This window comes from Contarinia nasturtii, unplaced genomic scaffold (assembly GCF_009176525.2).
Source record: "Contarinia nasturtii isolate CC-2019 unplaced genomic scaffold, AAFC_CNas_1.1 Cnas_scaffold_285, whole genome shotgun sequence".
Classification (NCBI taxonomy): Eukaryota; Metazoa; Arthropoda; class Insecta; order Diptera; family Cecidomyiidae; genus Contarinia; species Contarinia nasturtii.
The window spans coordinates 488,289-509,850 of record NW_022197640.1 but is presented as its reverse complement, the minus strand read 5'-3'; the positions used below and the strand labels follow the sequence as shown (position 1 = coordinate 509,850).

The 21,562-nt window shown below is 34.2% G+C and overlaps 1 protein-coding gene across 1 annotated transcript; it reads right to left on the bottom strand.

Annotated features, from left to right (window-relative positions):
• Window positions 1-1,334: 1,334 nt before the first annotated feature.
• On the bottom strand, window positions 1,335-21,244 carry LOC116337660 (brain-specific homeobox protein). Its single transcript, XM_031762413.1, has 6 exons — window positions 20,853-21,244; window positions 20,056-20,672; window positions 19,707-19,920; window positions 19,296-19,389; window positions 3,677-3,843; window positions 1,335-2,060 (listed from the first exon to the last, which is right to left on the bottom strand). Exons 2-6 carry the CDS (start codon window positions 20,454-20,456, stop codon window positions 1,566-1,568), a joined length of 1,371 nt encoding a protein of 456 aa, XP_031618273.1. The 5' UTR covers window positions 20,457-20,672; window positions 20,853-21,244; the 3' UTR covers window positions 1,335-1,565.
• Window positions 21,245-21,562: the final 318 nt, after the last annotated feature.

The window sequence follows — 21,562 nt, the reverse complement described above, 5'->3', positions numbered from 1 at the left end:
TTGGTTTGTACAAGAAGCTTTTATTGTAATTAATTATGTTAATGACATTAGATGGACTTTTTGTACGTTTTTCGCTTTATTTTTATCGCATCTGAAAGAGAGATGAATATCACCCGAAGACATGTGTGCATGAAATTGCGTAAATGACATGGGGTAAATCACGAAATTCTAGAAAACTAGAAAATTCTCGCAGTAGTTTTTCATATAAATTATATGGCCTTTGGTGTGAAGTTGGTTTCGTTTGTGACGTCATTCTTCGCACTAGATTTACTAGTTTTTCTAGTATTCACTAGCGTGATTCTCCCCATGTTAAATGATGATGACAGTGAAGTACGCACACTCATTTGATTGGCTGTCCATTGACCGTCAACCATAAAATGAGGGAATCAATTGTCTAATTACATCGTAACTAAAAATCTTAGACACTCTCAAAGAAAACTCAACATTTCATTCATTATGTTTAGGATCTAAACTTTATTTGTTTCTTTCTTGCTCTTTTTTTTCATTAAATTAAATTCGCTCATAAAATATTATACAATTTTGTATGTGTAATGTATATGGTGATTGTTGAAAAGAAGGGGCAATTTTAATAGCATATGAGACCATTTTATTAAACTCTGATTAAATAAATGTGATCGTTTTTTTTTTTTTTTGGTTTTTAATGACTTTTTTTCTTAATCCTTTTTAAGAGAACTATTTACAGATTTGCTTAATTTTCTATAGATGCTTTAAAATATTAACTCACGCAAATTTACTTATTAAAAACACGAATACATCTATATATCAATTTTATCGTTTAAGTGTTTGTGTGACACCAATGTGGATTATAGCTTGAAATTATACTTGGATGACAATAGGTGTTTGCTTTAATTTTCTGTTAGATAGAATTTATCTTAAAGTGTGAATTAATGATTGAAATTCAAAATGATTTTGTGTGCATCACTTTCTCTTAATAACAACGTGGACAATGATTTATTTACGTGAGAGATGTTCAGTATGTTCTTTTCCAGAAAATGTGCATGTGATATCGAGAATTGGCGGTGAATATCAATGTTGGAACCGAATCAAGTTGCCAACATGTGACCCAAATTCATAGTTTCAATTCATTCACCATTGGCAACTTGATAATATTGCATAACGCGAACAGCACATAATGTCAACTACGCGAATGAATAGATTCACTAAACTACGTCTTTTTTTTTAATTAATACTTTTGTTTTGATGAACTTATCAAATTTTAAGCAATTCTTAAATAGAATGAAAATAAAAAAAAATTATGTAAAAAGGAGAGAAAAAGCATTTTAAACGAAGAAAATAATAAGAAAATGTGCGTGTTTGTGTAAAAAATAACGATGAAATGATATTCTTCTGCAAATAAATGCGAATAGACTAGAATACAAACTTACATTGAATTAATTTTGTATTTAACTATACAGTGTGCATAAAAACTCGAGCTTTGAAATATTCACATTCAGAAAATTATAATATGAAAACGAAAAAGAACGAAAATTGTATGAAAAAAATCGTAAATATATGTAACTCATTAGAATATATTCGAGCGTTTATTACACGACATACGGTCTAAAATGAATGTCTTGATTTCCATCGGCAAAGATCATGGGTCGGCGATTTAGTTTGGCCGCCGCTTGCATACTTTCTTCGATCGATATATTGCTATTGTATTCGGATAAGTTCGAGCTCAAATTGACGATGTGTCGATGATGTTGCTCCAAATTGGTCATGGTTTTTGGATGAAAACCATTTGCATTGCTTAACAATAGATTGGCGTCAAGCATTTTATCGGCTGTTGATTTATTCGAGACCATGTGGTCGGTAATTGGTCCACCGTTTATCGATTGAATTGGGACGAGATTTGCCGTGTTGGTGGTTGTTGGTGTTACTGAGATCGCTGCCTGAGTTGAAGTTGACGATGACGATGATGTCGACACAGATGACGATGATCCCGATGATGACGATGATGATTTCTTCTCTTTGGCTTCTTGTTGTGCTTTCTTTGACCGTTTCCATTTCATTCGACGATTTTGAAACCATATTTTAACCTGCACATTTTTTTATACAATAGAAATTAAAAAATGATACACATTTAGTACAAAAAGCAATTATCGAATCATTAAATACCTAGAATAATATATTAAATTGAATTGCAACAACAGCACGAGATAAAAAAAAGATGGAACGAAAGCGGAAGAGTGGGGTGAGTTTGAAAGTGTGGGCGTTTCTCTGTAATATTTGTGTTTGATTCTTTTGTGGGTGCAAACGTGTGCCGCATCATTACATAGAATATATACGAATCCATTTGTTGGTGCGGTGATGAGAGATATGCTCTGCGATGAGATTATCATTTCTTTGCTTGTGATATGCTGACAAAATGGGAAAAAGTTTTTGCTTCAAAAACTATTCGAATTAGGCAGTGACAGAATGAACGATGAAAATATTTGGAAGAAAATGTCTGCAATGATTACAGCTTTTTTTTCTAGCATCCATGCTGTAATGCAGTGGTGTTATGAATGTGTTATCATTTTGGGAAAACCGACAATCAGAAGGATAATCATTTCAAGTGTGTATGTACGGTTTGTTTTTTGTTTTCATATTTATACGAACATTGAATGTATTCACACTTCGATCGTGTTGTTGTTATTTTTCTCGTTTCGGATTGGCCAAAGCTCTAGGGTAAACAACAACAGCAGCACAGAAACAACAGCACCAAAAAAAAGAGAATCAGATCATGTTCAGCGTACTAACACACATGTTTTTGAAGAGGAAAGAATAACAGAAATAAAAACATAGCCAAGTACATGCGATGATTACGACTTAGAAAAAGAACAAGATTGAAAAATTAAATATGATGAAACATTTATCTGGATTTGTATTTTTGCTTTGGCAAGTCGTAAGTGATTTGATTTTGTAGCTAAAGAGATCGCAAACAAACAAATAAATAGCCAGAGATAGAACCGAGAAAGAGAGAGAGAGAGAGAGAGAGAGAGTACAGTGAAGAAATAACTTCGACATAAATCTTCAAAATCGGTATTTGTGTTCACAAACTCTATCTTATTCGAATAGTATTTTCAGTGGCGAATGATAATGGTAAATCGTAATGGTGCTCTTGTTTTATTTTTTTATTTTTTTCAAACAAACGCGCACATATACATTGTTTCGTTGGCATTTTTTTGTTGAATATTTTAGTCTCATGTTCACCAAATCTGACGGACTATCATTAATTTTTCATATTCAGAAAATTGCTTGATGTCATTGTCGTGCACGCTGTCGTCGTCGGTGTCATTTATGTGTCTGTCGTTTTCAATGAACATAGACACTAAGGTATTTATCTTCTGCAGATTTTTTTATTTTGATGAAGAAAAAACACACACACCAGAAAATTCACCAATCCCTTTTAAGCAAACGAGCTGAGCTCATCGAACTGAATAGATTTATTGACGTCTACATATCGATGGGATGCAACACTCAAGTAATAATCGGAACCAAAAATGAATTTTGCGATGAATTCAAATCAAGACCGCCGTCGCAATCATATATATTATGACAAAAATAAATGGCCCATAAAATCATTAATGCAATAAAACATAGATGAAAACAAAGACACACAAATTCGATGTTGTAATTTTGCTGCACGCTTAAAAATTGATATTTTACTCGCCTGTGTCTCGGATAGATGTAAGCAGCTGGCCACTTCAAATCGTTTTGGTCGCGATAAGTATTTACTTTGTTTGAATTGCTTTTCTAATTCGAGTAATTGTTGTGATGTGAATGCGGTTCGGGGTCGTCTTGTTTTTCCCAACATTGCATGCGGCATATGAAGACCACCTGAAAATTATCAAAATTTTTTTTTTTAGTGATATTTGTGGATAAATTGTGCAGAACAAAAAAAAATGGTTCCAAATAAACTGATAAAGTCGTATAAACTGATTCTGTTTGTAAAGTGATTTTGCCTTAAAAATGGCGGTGACATTGTTCGTTGTATGAGATTTTCTCATATGCCTCAACCTCGTAAGCCAAAAGAACGACAAAATGTAAAAGAAGAAGGACAAAACCAAATTAGTTTGGCAAACATGAGCAGTTAATAGGAATGAATGCTGCATATGTACTATTTATACTTATTAACATTTAAATGCATGCTCAATCGAAACATGCTCGGCTAACTGTGATGGTGATGTTTTCGTTGGCAAGACACACATCATCCGCACGATGCATCCGTGCTACTTTAGAACAGACGATGCGTGGTTTGTACACTTTGTGTTTATTTAAAATTCAGTGCTGTAACATGATTAGTGTCATTTTAATTACACATTCAAAATAGTTTTACGGATATGGCGTTGCGAATGAGTTGGTTGAAATGCATCAAGCATTTAAGCAAAACGGCAACTAAATCGATTTGATGAATCTAAGTTCGCAAAGACTGTTTGCTGACAGTGAAATAGGGACAGAAAAAACACCCGACAAACTCCGGTGGAAATGTCAACAGTCCAATATGGTAAAAAAACTGTTCTGGTTAATTTAAGTAATCAAGTGTGCGTTTTGAGTGTGCATCACGGGTGAATTTGTAAAATCAATTGGCATTAACATCGAAAACAATGACCGGATTACAATCGAAAATGTTTGGCTTTAGTTTGACATGACATCAATTCCAATTTTTTTTCTAGTTTTTTTTTTTTACTCTTTGACAAAAATCCATCAACCGATTTTCATCCAATTTGCGATTTCGGTTGCATTTTTTTATGTATTAAATGTGTTTTACGGCTGGCATAAACAACAATGCAACGATGACAATCGTATCCAATGCGATTATAAATTGCATAATAATGAAGCACATAAAAGCCGACGGTATGAGCGTGAATGGTGAATGCATGCTGGTTTGATGTTTGGCTTTGGTGCATGGTGCCTTGTTAATTGTCTGCCTGATGGTTTAATTGAAGGGAAATTAACACCATATGTGTCAACACATAACCAGAAATAATAACAACTATTGACCATATTTTTGCAGCCGATTAAATCCTATCATGCACTTTTTCACTCTCTCTTTCTCTCTGCGCGCGTGTGTGTGTATCTCTTTCGATTTCATCCCATTCATTTGCAGCACCAATTTCTCTTTTATGATCTCTCTTCCATTGCTCGCCGTATGTGCACAAAAATAGAAGTTTTTTTTCTATCGCTCTCTATGCGTATTCCACTGAATTAATAACAGCCGCATATTGTCGAAGATTGTTTTTTTCTCTGTGTTGCTTTTGACTATTGAATTAAGCGGTACTTTCAGGATTTCGACAACATTCATAACAATATAAACAGAATCGAGGCATCACCGTAAAATACGGATACAGTAATAAACCTGGTCCCCTTTTCTACGTTTCTATTCATTCGAATTTGTCACTTTTGGTGTTGCCAATGAATTAAAAAAGCGATAAAATAAAAATTTGTCGGGCGAGACATACAACAAGCGAGTTTGGAAGGGTGCCGACGATAAACACACACACATACACACACACACACCTCACGAATAGAATGAATATAGAGAGTTGCACAACTTGCACAGAAGCGGTGCATTTGTTTGTAATTTAAAAATTAAGTCATTGTTAAATGGATCAAAATTAGAGGTGTTAATGTAAATAGAGAGTTAAACTAACAAAACAAAGAGGCATGAATGGATCGTCTTTATTACACATGGGCTGAAAATATAAATCAATGTGTGTATCGACCTAATTTTTAGTTTTCATTCAAACAGATTTGTGTCCATTGGATTTAAATTTTCCGAATCAGTGCATATTTAGTCAGTACTTAAAATGATGACACAATGTTCTAACAATTGATTTTAAATCGTAACATTTTTAATTCCTTTATAGATCTGTTTTGGATGTGTACTACACATACACAGTACCGAATGTCGAATATACATGTTTATTTTACTGTTTATACATTGATTGTGTTGATTATTATTATACGCTTTTTGTTGGCATTTACCGCACAGAGCAATTCAACCAGTTAGTAATAATGTTTATATGTGTGTATGTGTTCAATTGTTCTGTTACTTTCAGATTATTAAGACAATAAAGTGAAAGCATCTCTGTCACACACTGCAATTTCGGTGCAAATGTTCAAATTGTTTTGCCGTTCAAAATATGACTTGCGACCGATTTAAACGCAAATATATTACAAATCAAGTATGAATTGGATATTATTTGTTCAGTGCAGAAGATGATTGCATTGTATATTTGTTCGGTCGTTCATTTGAATTTCCCTTGAAGCATTTCGGTCATGTTACACAAATAGCATACATTTCCTCACATTATCGTAAATATTTATATCCAAAAAAAAAAAATGTTCGACCGCTTTTATTGTTGTACATCTCTCTCTTTCCTTTTCTGCTTATGGTTGCTTCATTTTGTCGAATTATATTTGGCGTGTTTTGCAAAACGCAATTGCATTTGGAGAAGAAGAAAAAACACATGCACACATACAAAACTATCAGCAAAAACAAATGAAATGAAAAAGGTAAATAGCCCAAAATGACATTCATACAGAAATTTAAAATACTCTCAATGTTTGTACCATGTGGATGTGCTTTTGAAAATTGGATTCAAAATTGTCGAAACGATTCTGTAAGGAATATAATGCAACAATCAGCATTCAAATGGATTATTAGTTGAACAAATATTGTGCAATTCGAATATTCTGGCTTTTTGCACTACATATACGCATATATATGTAAAATTGTATATCCATTCATAATCTAGTGTTCATTGGTGTTTTCGACTTTAGTAAATGTTGGTCAATTTATGTACACGAATTGTTGATGATGGGCTATGCAAGCAATTCAAGACGACAAAGATATTAACCATTTTTGTTTTTCTTGGATCAGCAGAAATGTGTCACCCTCACAATCATAACGATTCGTTTTATTTGCAAAATATGAAAAATATGTTCAAATTTGAACAACTGTAGCAAATGGCTCAAGTCGACCATATCAAAAAGAGGCTCGTTTGGCTGGTATATGGTATTATTGATGCAAACAAAGCTAGTTTAGCACTATTTTCCGCATGAAATAAACGCAAATAGATTGATTCTTAATCTCGTTCTTACTATAAATCATTTACTATGTATATGCATCGAAACGAGTGATCACGCTCATTTTCCAAAATGGATGAATAAAGTATTAGTGAGATTCAAACAAGTGAATCTAAAATTAATCGTTTTCGTATTCAGTGTGAATGCTGCGCAGCTTTACCGACCAAAAGTTTTCTCCGACCGAACAGATTGCTTGATGTGATGAAAATCCATAGAAATCTCTATGCTTACTTCGATCCTCTTTTTTTTCTCTCGTCTCTCTTCTTTGTCAGTTTTGTTTTTATGGATTTATTAGCCGGCTGGTTTAATTCATTGGGTCGGGTATGTCTCTTATGTGTATGTGATAGAATTATCAAATATAACTACTGTCATTGTTCGAAAAATGTAATCCGGGGTGGTGTTTTTGTTTGTGATAATCTGTTCCATATTTTTTTCTTCTCTCTTCTATTATTATTAATTTCACTTGATTTTCATTTTGGATAAATTGTACGTGCTGAAAGCTCAACTGGAGTGTATGAAAATTGAAAAAGCAATTAATAACGGTGATAATTTATTCCGGGGGAAATGAATGAAGGAAAAGATACGATGTGAAGTGAAGATCAACGGTGGTTGAGAATTTTTTTTTCTGGTTGTTGTTGTCTAGGCTAAAATGAGCGACACGCACGACAGATAAGTATCATATTCAACAATATGCTGAAATATATGCTACATTAATATTCATAATTTTTCGGTCAATCCCAATAGTGTAATAAATATTAAAATCCCCAAATAAAAGGCAGATATATGTAGTTAGATGCTCGTGTTAATGGTGTGAATGGTTGTCTTTTTTTAATGCAAAACACCTTCATCGGTTGGGTGTTATGTGTGTGCAAGAGACCGAAAAATACTATTATTTGAACTCTGATTGTTGATGTTTATGTGTGTGCCGGATATACGAGGACATAATATGATGAGCATAAGCACCAATTGAAACGAACGAAGCACTTATTTACACATTTGCACATGAGCGTTAGAATAACATAGACAGAAATCAACAGAACACCACCGCCACCGCTAAATGGCAAAGCAGATATGGCCGATCTGCATGGCGGAGAATATGTTAATGTTGAATGATGATGACGATGACGATGTGCCGCTTAAAAATTATGATTTCGATGAATGTTAAGCGACAACATTTCAAATGTGATGAATGTATAATTTAAATGAGAGTGAAACAATGAGAGCACACAATAAACACATTCATTTGGCATATGATGAAGATGATGATCGTCAATTGCTTTTTATTTCGGCTCGATTTGTTGTGGCAAATGAGCGACGTTACGTGTTTTTTTGTTGTTGTTGTGTAACAAAATTCATTGCGAATGGCATAGGGATGCTTTGGAAACTCGTGTGCCGTTCTCACCATGACGTTCACGTATTTTCACGATGCGACTGAATAAGACAGGAAGTAAGGACACCCAAAGGGAGAGATAGATAGAGAGAGAGAGAGAGAGATTGAGTAAAAAGAACAGACCGATTGGCAGGCCTCATTGTACAAATATCCATCGAGAGACACGTACATTTGGCAAATGTATGCACAAACAATACTCACACACACATATATATACACATTATTTATTTTACTAGGGACATTTAAAACCTGCTAAATTCAAATCAAATAATAACAATACGCGGCGCACAAAAAAGGGATCATTTTGAGGGCTAATGAATAAATTGATTGTAATTTGTTATCTAAATATCGTTTATTTGAAATGACACAGATGTGTGTACGATTGTTGCGGCGCGAATGAGATCAACCGAATGTATTTTCTGCACACTTTTACGTTTGGATCAACACAGTTTCAACGGTGATGACTAATGTTAAATGATAATGATTTTGTGTGTGTATATACTTCATTTCTCTCTCTCTCTCTCTCTCTCTCTCTCTCTCTCTCTCTTTCTTCAGATCAACAGAGTGGATTCGCCTAATCCAATGAGCATATTTTCGCACATTTCCACCTAAAAGACGCTGTTTAACCATCAAATGGAACCAACCAGCCAACAATCACTTTTATTCTGTTTATTTATTTATCTTGGGCAAACGTACGCAAATTCAACATACTCGTCATAATATTACGATATCTATGATGCAACGATTATAGCTGAAAATTATTGTCGAAAAGGGTGTTAAATTATCATCGTTTGATAATTTTTGCATAAGATTTCCCATAAAAATCTTGGAAATTAGCTTCCTTTTGTTCATTCAATTATAGAGTTCTCTCTCTCTCTCTCTCTCTCTCTCTCTCTCTCTCTCTGTGTGTGTGTGTGTGTGTATGTGTGTGACATCATGTAAAAAAAAATTGCGCACCATATAAGCTAATTATGAATAACAAATTTCTCTAAATAAGTCAGCCAATTACTTTGATATCACCCTCGTTTTGTGTTTCTTTTTAATTTGTTATGGCATTTACGATAATTTCATCTAATAAAGATTATGCACTTCCCGGGTGCGATCATTTGTCGATGTTTAGTGTGGTATATGCATTCAATGCACAACAACAACAACATAAAATAAAAGTGAGCGGAAAAAGTGCACAACAACTACGTTCAAAACACCAAGGAGGAAAACAAATGTCGCAGCAGCTCACAATGCCATAAGTAAATTTTATGTCTGCTAAAACTGGTTGCTGGTTATACAAATAGTAAACAGTACCATCTGTCATGAAAAATTTTGAGCTCCCTTTTAGCATCGTTTAGTATGTTTTAGCTACAATAGGCAATATCAATGGGACGATATTCGGCATTGCATGCGCTGAAAGAGAGACAGAGAGGTAGAGAGTAACACAGGAGAGGAGATAGAGAAAACCATCAAGCTAAGTGACGATTCTTAATTGTATCTAATTGAAAAAGGGATCAAAGTGCGTTAACATTTATTGCGGTTTTCAACCATTTGATTTATAATCATATGAACCGTATCCCAGTTTGAGTTTTCGGTGTATTTTTTTTTTTTTTTTTGCTCACTACTTTTACGCGCTGTGTGTACTTTATTATGAACAGAACCAATCGGAAACGTTTCGAAATGGAACAGTGTATTGAATGTTTAATTTTTGATGTTAAAGTTTCTTTTGCTCGATTTTTATATTTGACGAAAAAGAAAATTGAGAAGAGCAGATTTGTCGAAAGCAAAAAGAATCCTTTTTTCTAAAAAAAAAAAACATGCATTTAAGGAAAAAGGGACACATGTTTCAATTAGAAAAATTTCCAGTGTCGTGCACCAATTGTGCTTCGGAATCGGATTGTTTGCAGAAACGGCAAAGATCAATACACGCAGTCCGTATAATTCATGGCGAACAAAAGAGGTGTTAACGAAAATAATAGTTGAAAAAAAAAACACTGTTTCGCTCGACAAGTCGTATTGAATGCGAGAATGTTGTTCAGATCTTGAATCGAGCACGAATCGTTTGTTTGTTACATAGAGAGAGTGACACAGTGTGCAGACAAAAGTTTGGAACATTAGTAAATATCAATGGCATGACCCATTCGAATGCATCGAGTATTTATCACTCAGCTGATCGCCGTACAATCGTTTCATTAGATAATAAATTCATCGAGTATTACTTACTAAATGATTTTTCCCCCAAAATATATATATTTTACGATGATTTTTGTTCACTCATCGGATGAAACATTTTTTTTCCCTGCATTTATATAATAAAAATCGATGATGATTGTTACAAATTTTGTGTCTACTGACATTTCCGACTTTGCAAGTTTTTGGCGGTAAAGGAGATAGGCGAGAGTGAAAAAGAGGAAGTGATGCACGATGAATAAAAAAAAAACGTTCACTTAATTTATGGCATCGACAACTTAAATAAAATTTTCTGGCAATTTAATCCCAACCTAATTGCCATGGACATGGACACTTGTTTGAAGGCAATACTCTCTCCCTCTCTTTCTCTTTCTGTCTCTCGTTCATTCAATAAATTCGATAAATCTGTGCGCTTACAATGAATTATGATTCCATTTCGTGTTGAACTGAATCGACACAACATATCGATAAAAAAAAGGAGAGAGGAATCAAAATGCCAAACTAATACCAATTATAAACGATTGTTTAGCTAATACAGTCAAACCGTTCGATGTTTAGATAGTTTAACGACGTGCTAGAATCATAAAATGTGCTCTGAGTGCATTCGAATTTTCAGCTAGTGTGATATGTGCATCGTTGCATTTAAATGTTTACTTTTTGGCAATTCGATCTAATTGATTGGTATTAATGTGGAATGATTTTATCCATTGTTCAGTGTCACACTCAAATCTCAATATGCTATTGCGAACCTGTTTAGCAAACAAATGAATCACATAATTATTGAGGCGTATGGGTCTCATAGAGAGTAAACATATTTTTCCAATGTATTTACTTAATGCAAGGCATGCCGCACAAACACTTTGCAATGGACGGCATAGAAAATTGTGCATTTAACAAAATTGAAAAATAAAGAAATTGATTTTTTTTTTTTAAATTTTTCATCGTAACTATTTGCCTTTGATCATCCATTCATCGATGTAAAAAAAAAAATCTTCGAATTTATTTGTTTTGCACTCAATGGATCGTGAAGAGTTTTCGAAAACCAAATATAATTCACGACGACACATTGACACAATCGGTTCAGGCCATTTTTATTTTAAAAATTCTTTGAATGTGATTCTTTTGAAGAACTCATTCGATCTCATCACAAGCAAACGGATGAGATTTGTTTTGAGGGCGAAATACGTGATCAAGTATATTATTTTTGGTGGATCAGGCGATCTTGATATGTTTGAGTGAAGAAAAATAATCGACCATCTGCATTGTTCAAATATGCACAGAAACAATTCGTGTAATGAGCCGATGAATGACTATGACCAGAAAGAGAAAGAGAGACACAGCCAATGTCATCATATACAATTCACAGCCCATGTTTGTTGATGTTGATTTACTTTTGATGCGATTATTATTTCATCTCGTTGAAATTCGGTGTGTTTTTGTGTGTGTGTGTGTGTGTGTGTGTGTGTGTGTTATTTCGTTTCCTCAATTCCATGATCTCCATTTATAATAAAGCGACATGGAATGGCATCATTTACAATTGCCGTCCAAATGAGATATTGACAATTCAATGATTGTTCATTTATGTCTCGTTCCATGCGATACGTGACCAAACGAGCATACTTGACTTTTACCATCAAAATTGGATTTTCATTAATTTTTACGTGCTCTGCCAATTTGCCCGAGATATCATTGATTGCTATTGTTTGGGCAATCAAATTACCAGCTATAAAAGCATTACTATTTTACTCTCTTGCTCTTTTTCTCTCTATCGGCTCTCGATCTCTTTCCCTCTCTCCTGTGAACAATGTGATTTTGAATTCATCAGAATATAATTTGGACAATTCGATTTGGATGGAAAACTTAAAGAAAATTCAAACATTTATTATGTGCAGAAAATGTTTGTTCTTTTTTTTTCATGCTGTCATTGTTTTTCTGTCTCAAAAACACGGTGCCACACTGAAGTTGTTCTGGTTGGTGTTTCCGTTCTTATTTTTCTTCGGTCGGACAGTCAATGGAAAATTATCCACATTACAAATTCGCCCTTCGATTTACGTGTGTGGTGAGATGTGTCATTCTAAATTTTATACAATATGAAAGATCGTTCTAAATTGGATTAGCTAATTGCACAGAGTACCACTGGGAACGAATAGAAAGAGAGCAACGTATATGACAAAAAAAAAATACATACACATTTCAAATCACATAAATACGCATCCATCGAAACAAACACAATTCGACCGGAATGGCAAAAACTATGCGATAAAATATAACTGAGTTGGCAAGAAAGCGACCGGGACCGAGAAGAATGTAGAGAAACAAAACAACAAACGGGAAAAAAGACACAAAGAAAATAAAACCTGCAGCACATTTTGTGCCCAGTGTATTACGAATCATGGTAGGTGACAGCAAATGCTTTCCGTTCTATATACATATAAATCTAACAAGCGTATTTAAACGCCAAATAAACTATTGGGAATGGTGCAACCACCACAAATATTTATGTGATTATATACATTTGTGATGAAAATCATGAGCAACCACATTGAAAATATGCTGAAAACACCATTTCAATTTTCCCGGTGTGTGCGATGCTTCTTGAATTTACATCGTTTTTGGCTATAATCCATTGCTAATGGGGAGACGTCTACTACATTATCTCTATTGTAATGGTGTTTTTCAAATGTGAACACACACTATACCTCCAAGCACACATTTGCTCGCATTTATATTTGGTGCAAAACCAAACGACTCCCATCGAAATATCTATTGGAAGTGGTTGTATTTCATTGTATATCCATGCTGCATGCCAGTTTGAGATGGAGAACGAGAGAAAGTTTCCGGCTGACGTTAAAACGTTAAATGCCACACCAACAAATTTAATACAGAGACAATGGGGCACATTCGAAATGTATGTGTTTGTGTGTGTGTGTATGAGTTTTGTATTTACGAATACACGATGGCATAAATTGGCAGCAATGGAAGCGCATTGAACATGAACATCAATGCTTTCGGTTTGGTGATTAGTTTCGATGATTGTTTCATGTTTAGTTGAAAGGGAGAGAGAGGGAGACAGAGAGACAAAATGTGAGCATAAACGACTTGCACACTGGAAACTAGCCAGCCAAACAACCAACCAAATCGAGACGAATGGTAAAAAAACCGAATTGAAATGGATATGATGTGTTTGTGTATTTGTGTAAATTTGGGTCGTACTATATAGCCGAATAAGGAAGTGAATCACGAATAAAAAACCAACAAAGCAAGAAGAGTTTCTCAATTATGATGGAAAATTCAAGCGGCAAAATAGAAATTGAAACAAAATGAAGAAAGTTATCTTTGTTGCCATGGATACTCTTGGTGCTATTTTAGCCATTTCATTGCTTTCGAACATTCGCATACAACTGAGGGTGGCGTGTTGAAATCGATACCAATGGTCTGCACAGAATTTTCAATTGGGTTCATTCAAAATGTGATTTAGATTGTTATATACAGCTAATTAGCGCATCACAAATCCAAAGTAGAAGGAGGGAAAATATCGGAAAAGAAACTTTATCTAGACATTTTTTCTTATCGAATCGATTCAAATCCATTATCGAAAAATTAACGAAAACACACACACATACATACTAACATAAACACAAACAAACCACAAAACGGTTTTCGATTTTTGTCTAACAAATTCGAATCGTTTTCATTTTGTTTGGTTTGCAATTAAGTAAATGGGTTCTATATCAAGCATCGATATGCTCGAATAGATTTGCTGTCATGTATGAAATTTGTGAAATGTTTTGTGTTTGGCTTAGCGGAATCCAACATCGATACTTTGATAAATTAAATGCGCGAATACGCATGATAATATTTCATTCGATGTATGTCAGTTTTTATGACTTTGAAATTCAAACTTTGATTGCCATCCGTTGAATAACAAACAAATATGTTGGCTCTCCACTTTTCTCTATCTACTCATCTCACCGTATCCGTGCCATGCGATGAGACACATAATTTATCTTAAATTGTGGAAAATCTGAATAAATTGTATGTAAATAACACATAAAGAATCGGCTGTGATTCGATACTAAAAACTGAGCTCGCTTAAGGATGGGAGCATCTAGAGCTAAAAAAACCGATCCCCAAATCAAATAGGCAATGGCAGCCAAAAAACAATTTGACTCGATTGCTCCCTTCTTTACGACATCGACGAGGAAACAAGAACGAGTCAGCCGAACTGAAAAACAACAAGAAAAAAAAAACGAGAAAAATTGAAATTTATACCGCCCCACAAACCAACAAAACAGATTCCAAGTAAATCGGGTAATGGGAAGGCAATTTGTAAAAGTATTTGCTAAACATTTGAAAATGGCACAAGTGTATTTTAACCGATTTTTCCCGACTGTTGTATGTGTACGCATGTAGACTTTGTGTGATTTTATATATTCGAATGCGTTCAGATTATTTCGCATATTAAATTGATGATAAGTATGTGTTTATGGGTTCGTCTTTGGCTTTTATCAGCATATAAATGCTTGTCTTTCTTTGCTGAATTGAAAATGTTTTGTTGATGTCATTTGATGTGTGGCTTGATGATTTCCCCTGCTGATGTTGCTGCTCGTAATGTGATGGCAAAACGCGCGCGCGCACGCACACAGTGACCCACACAAACGCACAAAAATGAATCAATGAAACTTTTACATCAAATTGTGAATTTATTCATTTGCCAAACACAATGACACTTGACATTGAGATGTTGAAATAAACGCATACGATTTGATTGAAAGTGAATGACGGCAATCAGGCTTGAATGGGCGAAATGAAAAATGACGACAACAAAAAATGGTAATGATGATGGTGTATGAGTCAATGTTTTTGATTTTCCATTTTATTTTCTAGAACATCATGAAAAATGACAAAATACAATTCTTATAATGACGTTAAATGAGTCGATTCAATTGAAACATGTTAAACATAATCGTAAAAGCTTCATCGTTTCATTTCAATTTTTGGCAATTTTATTTAATGCCAAATATTTCTTACGTGTCATATAGTTTCAAGTGCTTTATTGCTGTCTTACACCCCAAAATAAAATGATGGCCAATAATAATCATCAAATCGATTGAATTACATACACAATCAGCATTTAAAATAACGATATTTATATCGCGGTGAAGAGCATTGCAATTTGGCCATTATATTACGACAACTAGTTAATATAACTCGTTGAACTTGAGAGAGTGAGAGATAGAGAGAGAAAAGGCAAAAAGCCCTCAACAATTTATGAAGTTTCACTTGATGGTCCCATTTCAATGTTATGCTCACATCGTAGACAATTTTGGATTTTATTAATTGTGCCATATAAAATGCGCACCAACAATTGATTGACGCCTAAAAATTGGCTACATTGCATTAATTGAAATACCGATAAATCTGTCCAAGCTGCAGAAAAACACACCATACTCGTTTCAATTATTTTATTGATGCATAAAATTTATAAGCAGTCTTTCCATGCCACTAAAAAAACAACGAGTCCAACAAGAAATTCGGGAAATTGCCAATATAAGTTTGAAAAAAAAAAATTGTCATCGAAAAAAAGGCATCGGCTTGATGTGCATTGTGTTTGATGAAGATGAAAAAATAACACAAAACGAATATTTGTCGAATTGTGTAATTGTATCCGGATCATGAAATAACCTGACATAAATTCTCTGCGTTTTTTTTCTGTCGCATGAGCCAAAATTGGATTTTGAAAATCGAAAAAACTTATTGAATTTGATGCGCTTTTTGTGCACGCGCGTGTGTATATTTGAATGAATAATAAATAATTGAAAAAGAAAACAAAAGTATAAAAATCGCATGCCATATGCAATATAATTATTTTGAATCGTTTAATTTCTATGTTTTTTTCCTCCATTCTATCATTCAATTTGAGCTTTTTTTGGTCCCGGAACTAACGGCGAAAAAAACACGTGTAATCAAATAAAATGCGAATAAATTATTCTTTCAAACGATGAATGCACTTGTTGTCACTAGTAAATTTGACGTAAAAAAATGAATACAGTGGAAAGGGCTTTTTTCCGCCGATTTTCATATTTGACGGCAAAGCATTTTTTATACGTTCGATATAAATCTGACTTTAGATTAAGTTGTATTCAAATTCACGTATGCGGATGAATATCCGAATGCAAACGGCATTTTCATGCACAAATCGTGATTGTTTGTCTTTTTGACAATGTAATTGGGTTGCCGCGTGCAATGCGTGTGCCTTTTTTTCCCATTTACCGGGGCTCCATTTCACTTCTATGGATGCATAACAATTACATTTGCATTTGTTTGTCATTTAACAATTGCGAATGCATTCGACGATCGGCTGATGTTAATTCTATCGAAAATATACAAACGATTTATATATTCGAAAAATCAAAATCACAGTTCAAACAAATATATGCGTGGTGTGATCCAAATCTGGTTTAAAAAAAAAACAGGACATTCAGTATTTGACAAAGATTCGATCATATTTTTGTCAACCATACATATATGTGTTCGATTTATGGCGTGTGTTTTTGGTATTTTGGTTGTGTTGCGCGCGTAAACCGTCCAAAGTATGCATGCGTGTGTTTTGTTGTTGTGCATGTGTGTGTGTGTTGCGCATCATTTTTATTGAAATTGACTGAAAGGGGTGTAAAGTGAGCCAATCATTCGCACAAAAGTTTTCGTAAGGTGCAACATAGAAATAATATCGATGCGTATTGTGCTACGTGTGAGTAGTGTTTGTTTCAAAACTGTCTGTAGTGCAAACAATGCTTCACTCTCTGTTGATGCTTAGTGTGTGTTTACGTGTTCGTATTGATTTTGATGGTGTTTTTTCTCTCCTTCGTTCGTTATCATCTCTCCGAGTGTGTTTTTTTCTGGTTATATTTTGATTGATCTGAATGAATAAAGAATTGACGATTGTTTGCAATTCGAATTTTGGCCGGATGACTTATATTTTGTGAGCGTGTTTTCGTAAAACAAACGCGCGCTCAGGTAAACGAATGTGAACAATTGGATTAAAATAAACCGAAAATCAAAAGTAAACATAATAATGCTCACTGAATACAAACAAATATGACGTTTTGAATTGATGGATCAAAATGGAAAAGAATAAAAAAAATATAAGAAACTTATACATATATATTGCGTTTGATAAAGTCACTGTTGGCATATTTCGTGGTAAATAAAGAAGTAACATTGATTGCAGGGACTCTCTGAGGAGGATGAATGGTGAGGAGGAAATTGAGGAGGAGGATCCTCCTCCTCAACTGAGGAGGAAAATGTTTTTAGCTAAAAAAAATATTTTTGTGATAAAAATAGCCCTCGCTCTCCTCTTCCTCCTCCTCATTTTTCTCCTCACCATTTCTCCTCCTCAGAGGAACAATCCCTGGAAATTAGTATATAGATTATAGATCCAGTTAAAAAACGATAGAAATACCCATGAAAAATATGAAAGTAATGTCTGTGGCAAGTGTCATAATTACATTCGCCGAGAAAACAATAATTTGAAAATCGAATAAAAATGCTTGTTTACAATTTGAATGAGGATGTCGCTCAGAAGCAAATCCCAAAGCAATCAAACGACCAAATTTTTGAAACGTTCGAAACCGAATAAAACGCAATCATCATCATAAATTCCATTCATTGTTGCGACATCTTCATTTCCACTTTACGTAATTCAATCGAACTGATTGAAACGCCCAAAGTGAGTGAAAACGAAATAAAACGAGAAAAAACATCAACGAAATTATACGCAATCGATATGGCGATAAGTTGTCACGTTCAGTGAAAGTATCCCCATCGAGCCATGATCGAACAAATACCAACAAATGTCGCATCGTCATCGTCTGCATTGCTAAATCGCTTATACACTGTGTGAGGTCTATCTTTCTCTCTCCTTGAATGTGTGTACATCGAAAAGTCAACGATGTGCAAATTTGATTTGTATAATGAATATTTGAATATTTATAAATTATGTATCAGAATGGTGTTTTCACCAAAATGTTTCTCTCTTTCTCTCTCCGTTCCTCTTTTTGCCGTTACAATTTGCTTGCATGTTGTCTTCTTGCTGCGTGTTTGAACGCACACAATATTATACTCACAATCGATGTAAAATGGTTGATTTGTTGGACTTTTGATGCTTTTCGTTTCGATTGTATTTAACTATGGGCTTGCCATCCATTGACAGCATCCGATTTTTGTACATGACATTACAAGTGATTGCGCGTATAAATGGCACGTTTTCGATTATATTTACATTGGAATCGTTATAAATTATCCCCAAATATTTGGCCGCATATAATTCCGTGGCGGTATTAAGCAAATAGAGTAAATATTTAATTGGCCGAACAATGAGAGTAAAAAAGAAAATAACGGAAATTTGTCAATTTACCGACGCAAAATCAAACGAAAGAGTATTCATTAAACCATTTTTTTCTTCTGAAAAACATTCGTCTTTTTCATGAGCCCTTTGAGCAAACACAAAAACAAATCGGTTCAATAACAAAAATGATACTCCAAAGTCGGTTTATAAGGACAACTAGTTACAATTTTTTTTTGTTTATTTTTCATCACAAAAAAAAAAAAACAAAGAAGATTTTCAACTTACCAGCTAAATTCGGCAAGTGAGGATGAAACATACCAGCCTTGGCTAGAAACTCTAATGACAAATGTGGTGGCACAAATCCTGGATTCATATGCAACTGCAACACCAAATTAACCAAATTAGGTAAGAATGAAAAAAAAAAACAAAAAGCATTCGAAACCGTAAGCATAATTACAAATAACATTAAGCTAAACTATTAAGTCGTTGAATAACAACAACATCTTAGCTCCTTAATACGGTAGTAACGGTAAAACAATTTCGCGAATTAAGGTGCACACACTTTGTGGTATCAATGTAAATAAATTTAAATTGACAAATTGATTTGTCATAAGGTGCAACATGCATACGCAACTGTTAATTCATTCGAAATTATCGGAAGTGTAATGTAATTTCAATAAGATAGACATATCATACCGGTAAAGGTTTTCCCGATGCATCGATTGGTCGATGAAATGCGGAGCTGCCGTGTTGAATTAAGTGGTATGGGTATCCACCGTAAAATGGTGGGAATTCCTGTGGTCGCATTGGAGGTAATGGTTTTTTAAATGGTTCATGTGAATCGAGCATTTGATCTTCGCAACCCGGACTAATTGGTGGACTGGATCGTTGTGATGATGGTGATTCAGACCTGTAAAAGTAAGCGTTCCATTGAAATCGATTGTATCTATTAAATTTTACATCCCGTCGGCATTAAAACGAAATGCATACACTCGATTCGAACAAAAAAAAATTCCATTAAAAATTAATTTGTTGTGTTTCATACCTTGAGATTCCATCTTCTGGACTAGACATGTAGTCACGTTGATCATCACTGTATTTATTGCCAGTGTCATCGTCGCTAAGAAAACGATTCGCATCGGGTGAATGATCGCCATTGCTTTGATGGTTCTTTGAGAGCAATGCATCAATGCAAAATGATTTTTTTGGCGGTATATTTGTTTGATACGGTCCAACCGTGTTCACAAAATTTTGTTGATATCCGCCAATACTGTCGCTGACAAAACCATTTCGATCGCTTGATGGTGACATGGTACGCGGCGACACCGATGATGGTGACATTGAATTTGTATTTTGTGCAATGACTGTATTTGTTTCTAAATTATTTCCAGTGGATTTTGGTGAATGCATTTCACTTGATCGTGGCGTATTTGAACCGGGTGACATTTGTTTGACTACTTGAAATCACTTTGCAAATGGAAGAGCGACGAAATGATTATTATTCACTCTGTCAATGCAACCAATTTGAATCACTCTTTCTTTTTCTCTCTCTCTCTCTAGCTAATAGCTAATTTGAAATGGTTTTTGTTTGAAACTTTCGATAAACTCAATCTGCTTACAATTTGCTCAATTCAAGCGTTGTCGTTATTCATTGTAGACCATCTGAAAATTCATTATCACCAATCAATTCAGTACACGTAAATTTATTCCAACGAAAAAAAATAAAACAATGAAAAGTTAAGCAATCAAAAGATTTCAACCTTTAATTGTGACTATGATTTTATTTTATTTTTCAAAAAGTGAAAGATTTATTGTAAATATTTTAAATGAATTTAAATTTACCATATGAATTAGAGATAAACTAAAGTTTCGATCGAACTTATCATTGAAAATTGGATTAATCGCTTTTGTTGAAAAAATCCACAAAAACTTGAATTCACACTTGAGTGACAACAATGATTCACACTAACAGATCAACTGTATTTACACATCAATTTATAAATAATTTCGTTTTCAAAACCATTTACAGCGGAAATGGTTTCTTTTTCCTTCTTCGAATCTTCGATTTTGTCCGGGTTTATGCACTATTTCTGTTTCAAATATTAGGTGCTTAAATTATTGAATGAAAGCACAAAAAAAATATTGTTGTATGTAAAATGTATTATTCAGATATTAACGTAAAATGATTTGATCGTAGTCGCAACATTATAATGTAATGACATACGTCCGAACACCTTGAAATCACGATTAGAACTGTTTGTGTTGTCTAATCGAAATTATTAACACCCAAATATCAGCATTAAATTTCATTCTGATAGCTTTCTGATTGAAAACGAAAAACTACTTCTGTGGGTTTCACCAACACAATAACAGTGTTATACGTGGCATACCATACCATAGAGTCGATGCGATCACAGGGCAAATAGAGAGGGAGAGCAGCAGCCGACAGAACAATAACAGTTTATTATGTGATATTGCTTGCGCGTTGTAAATGGAAGAGTGACAGAGTTAGCATATGCACACATCGACGAATGGTATGCATTCATGCGACA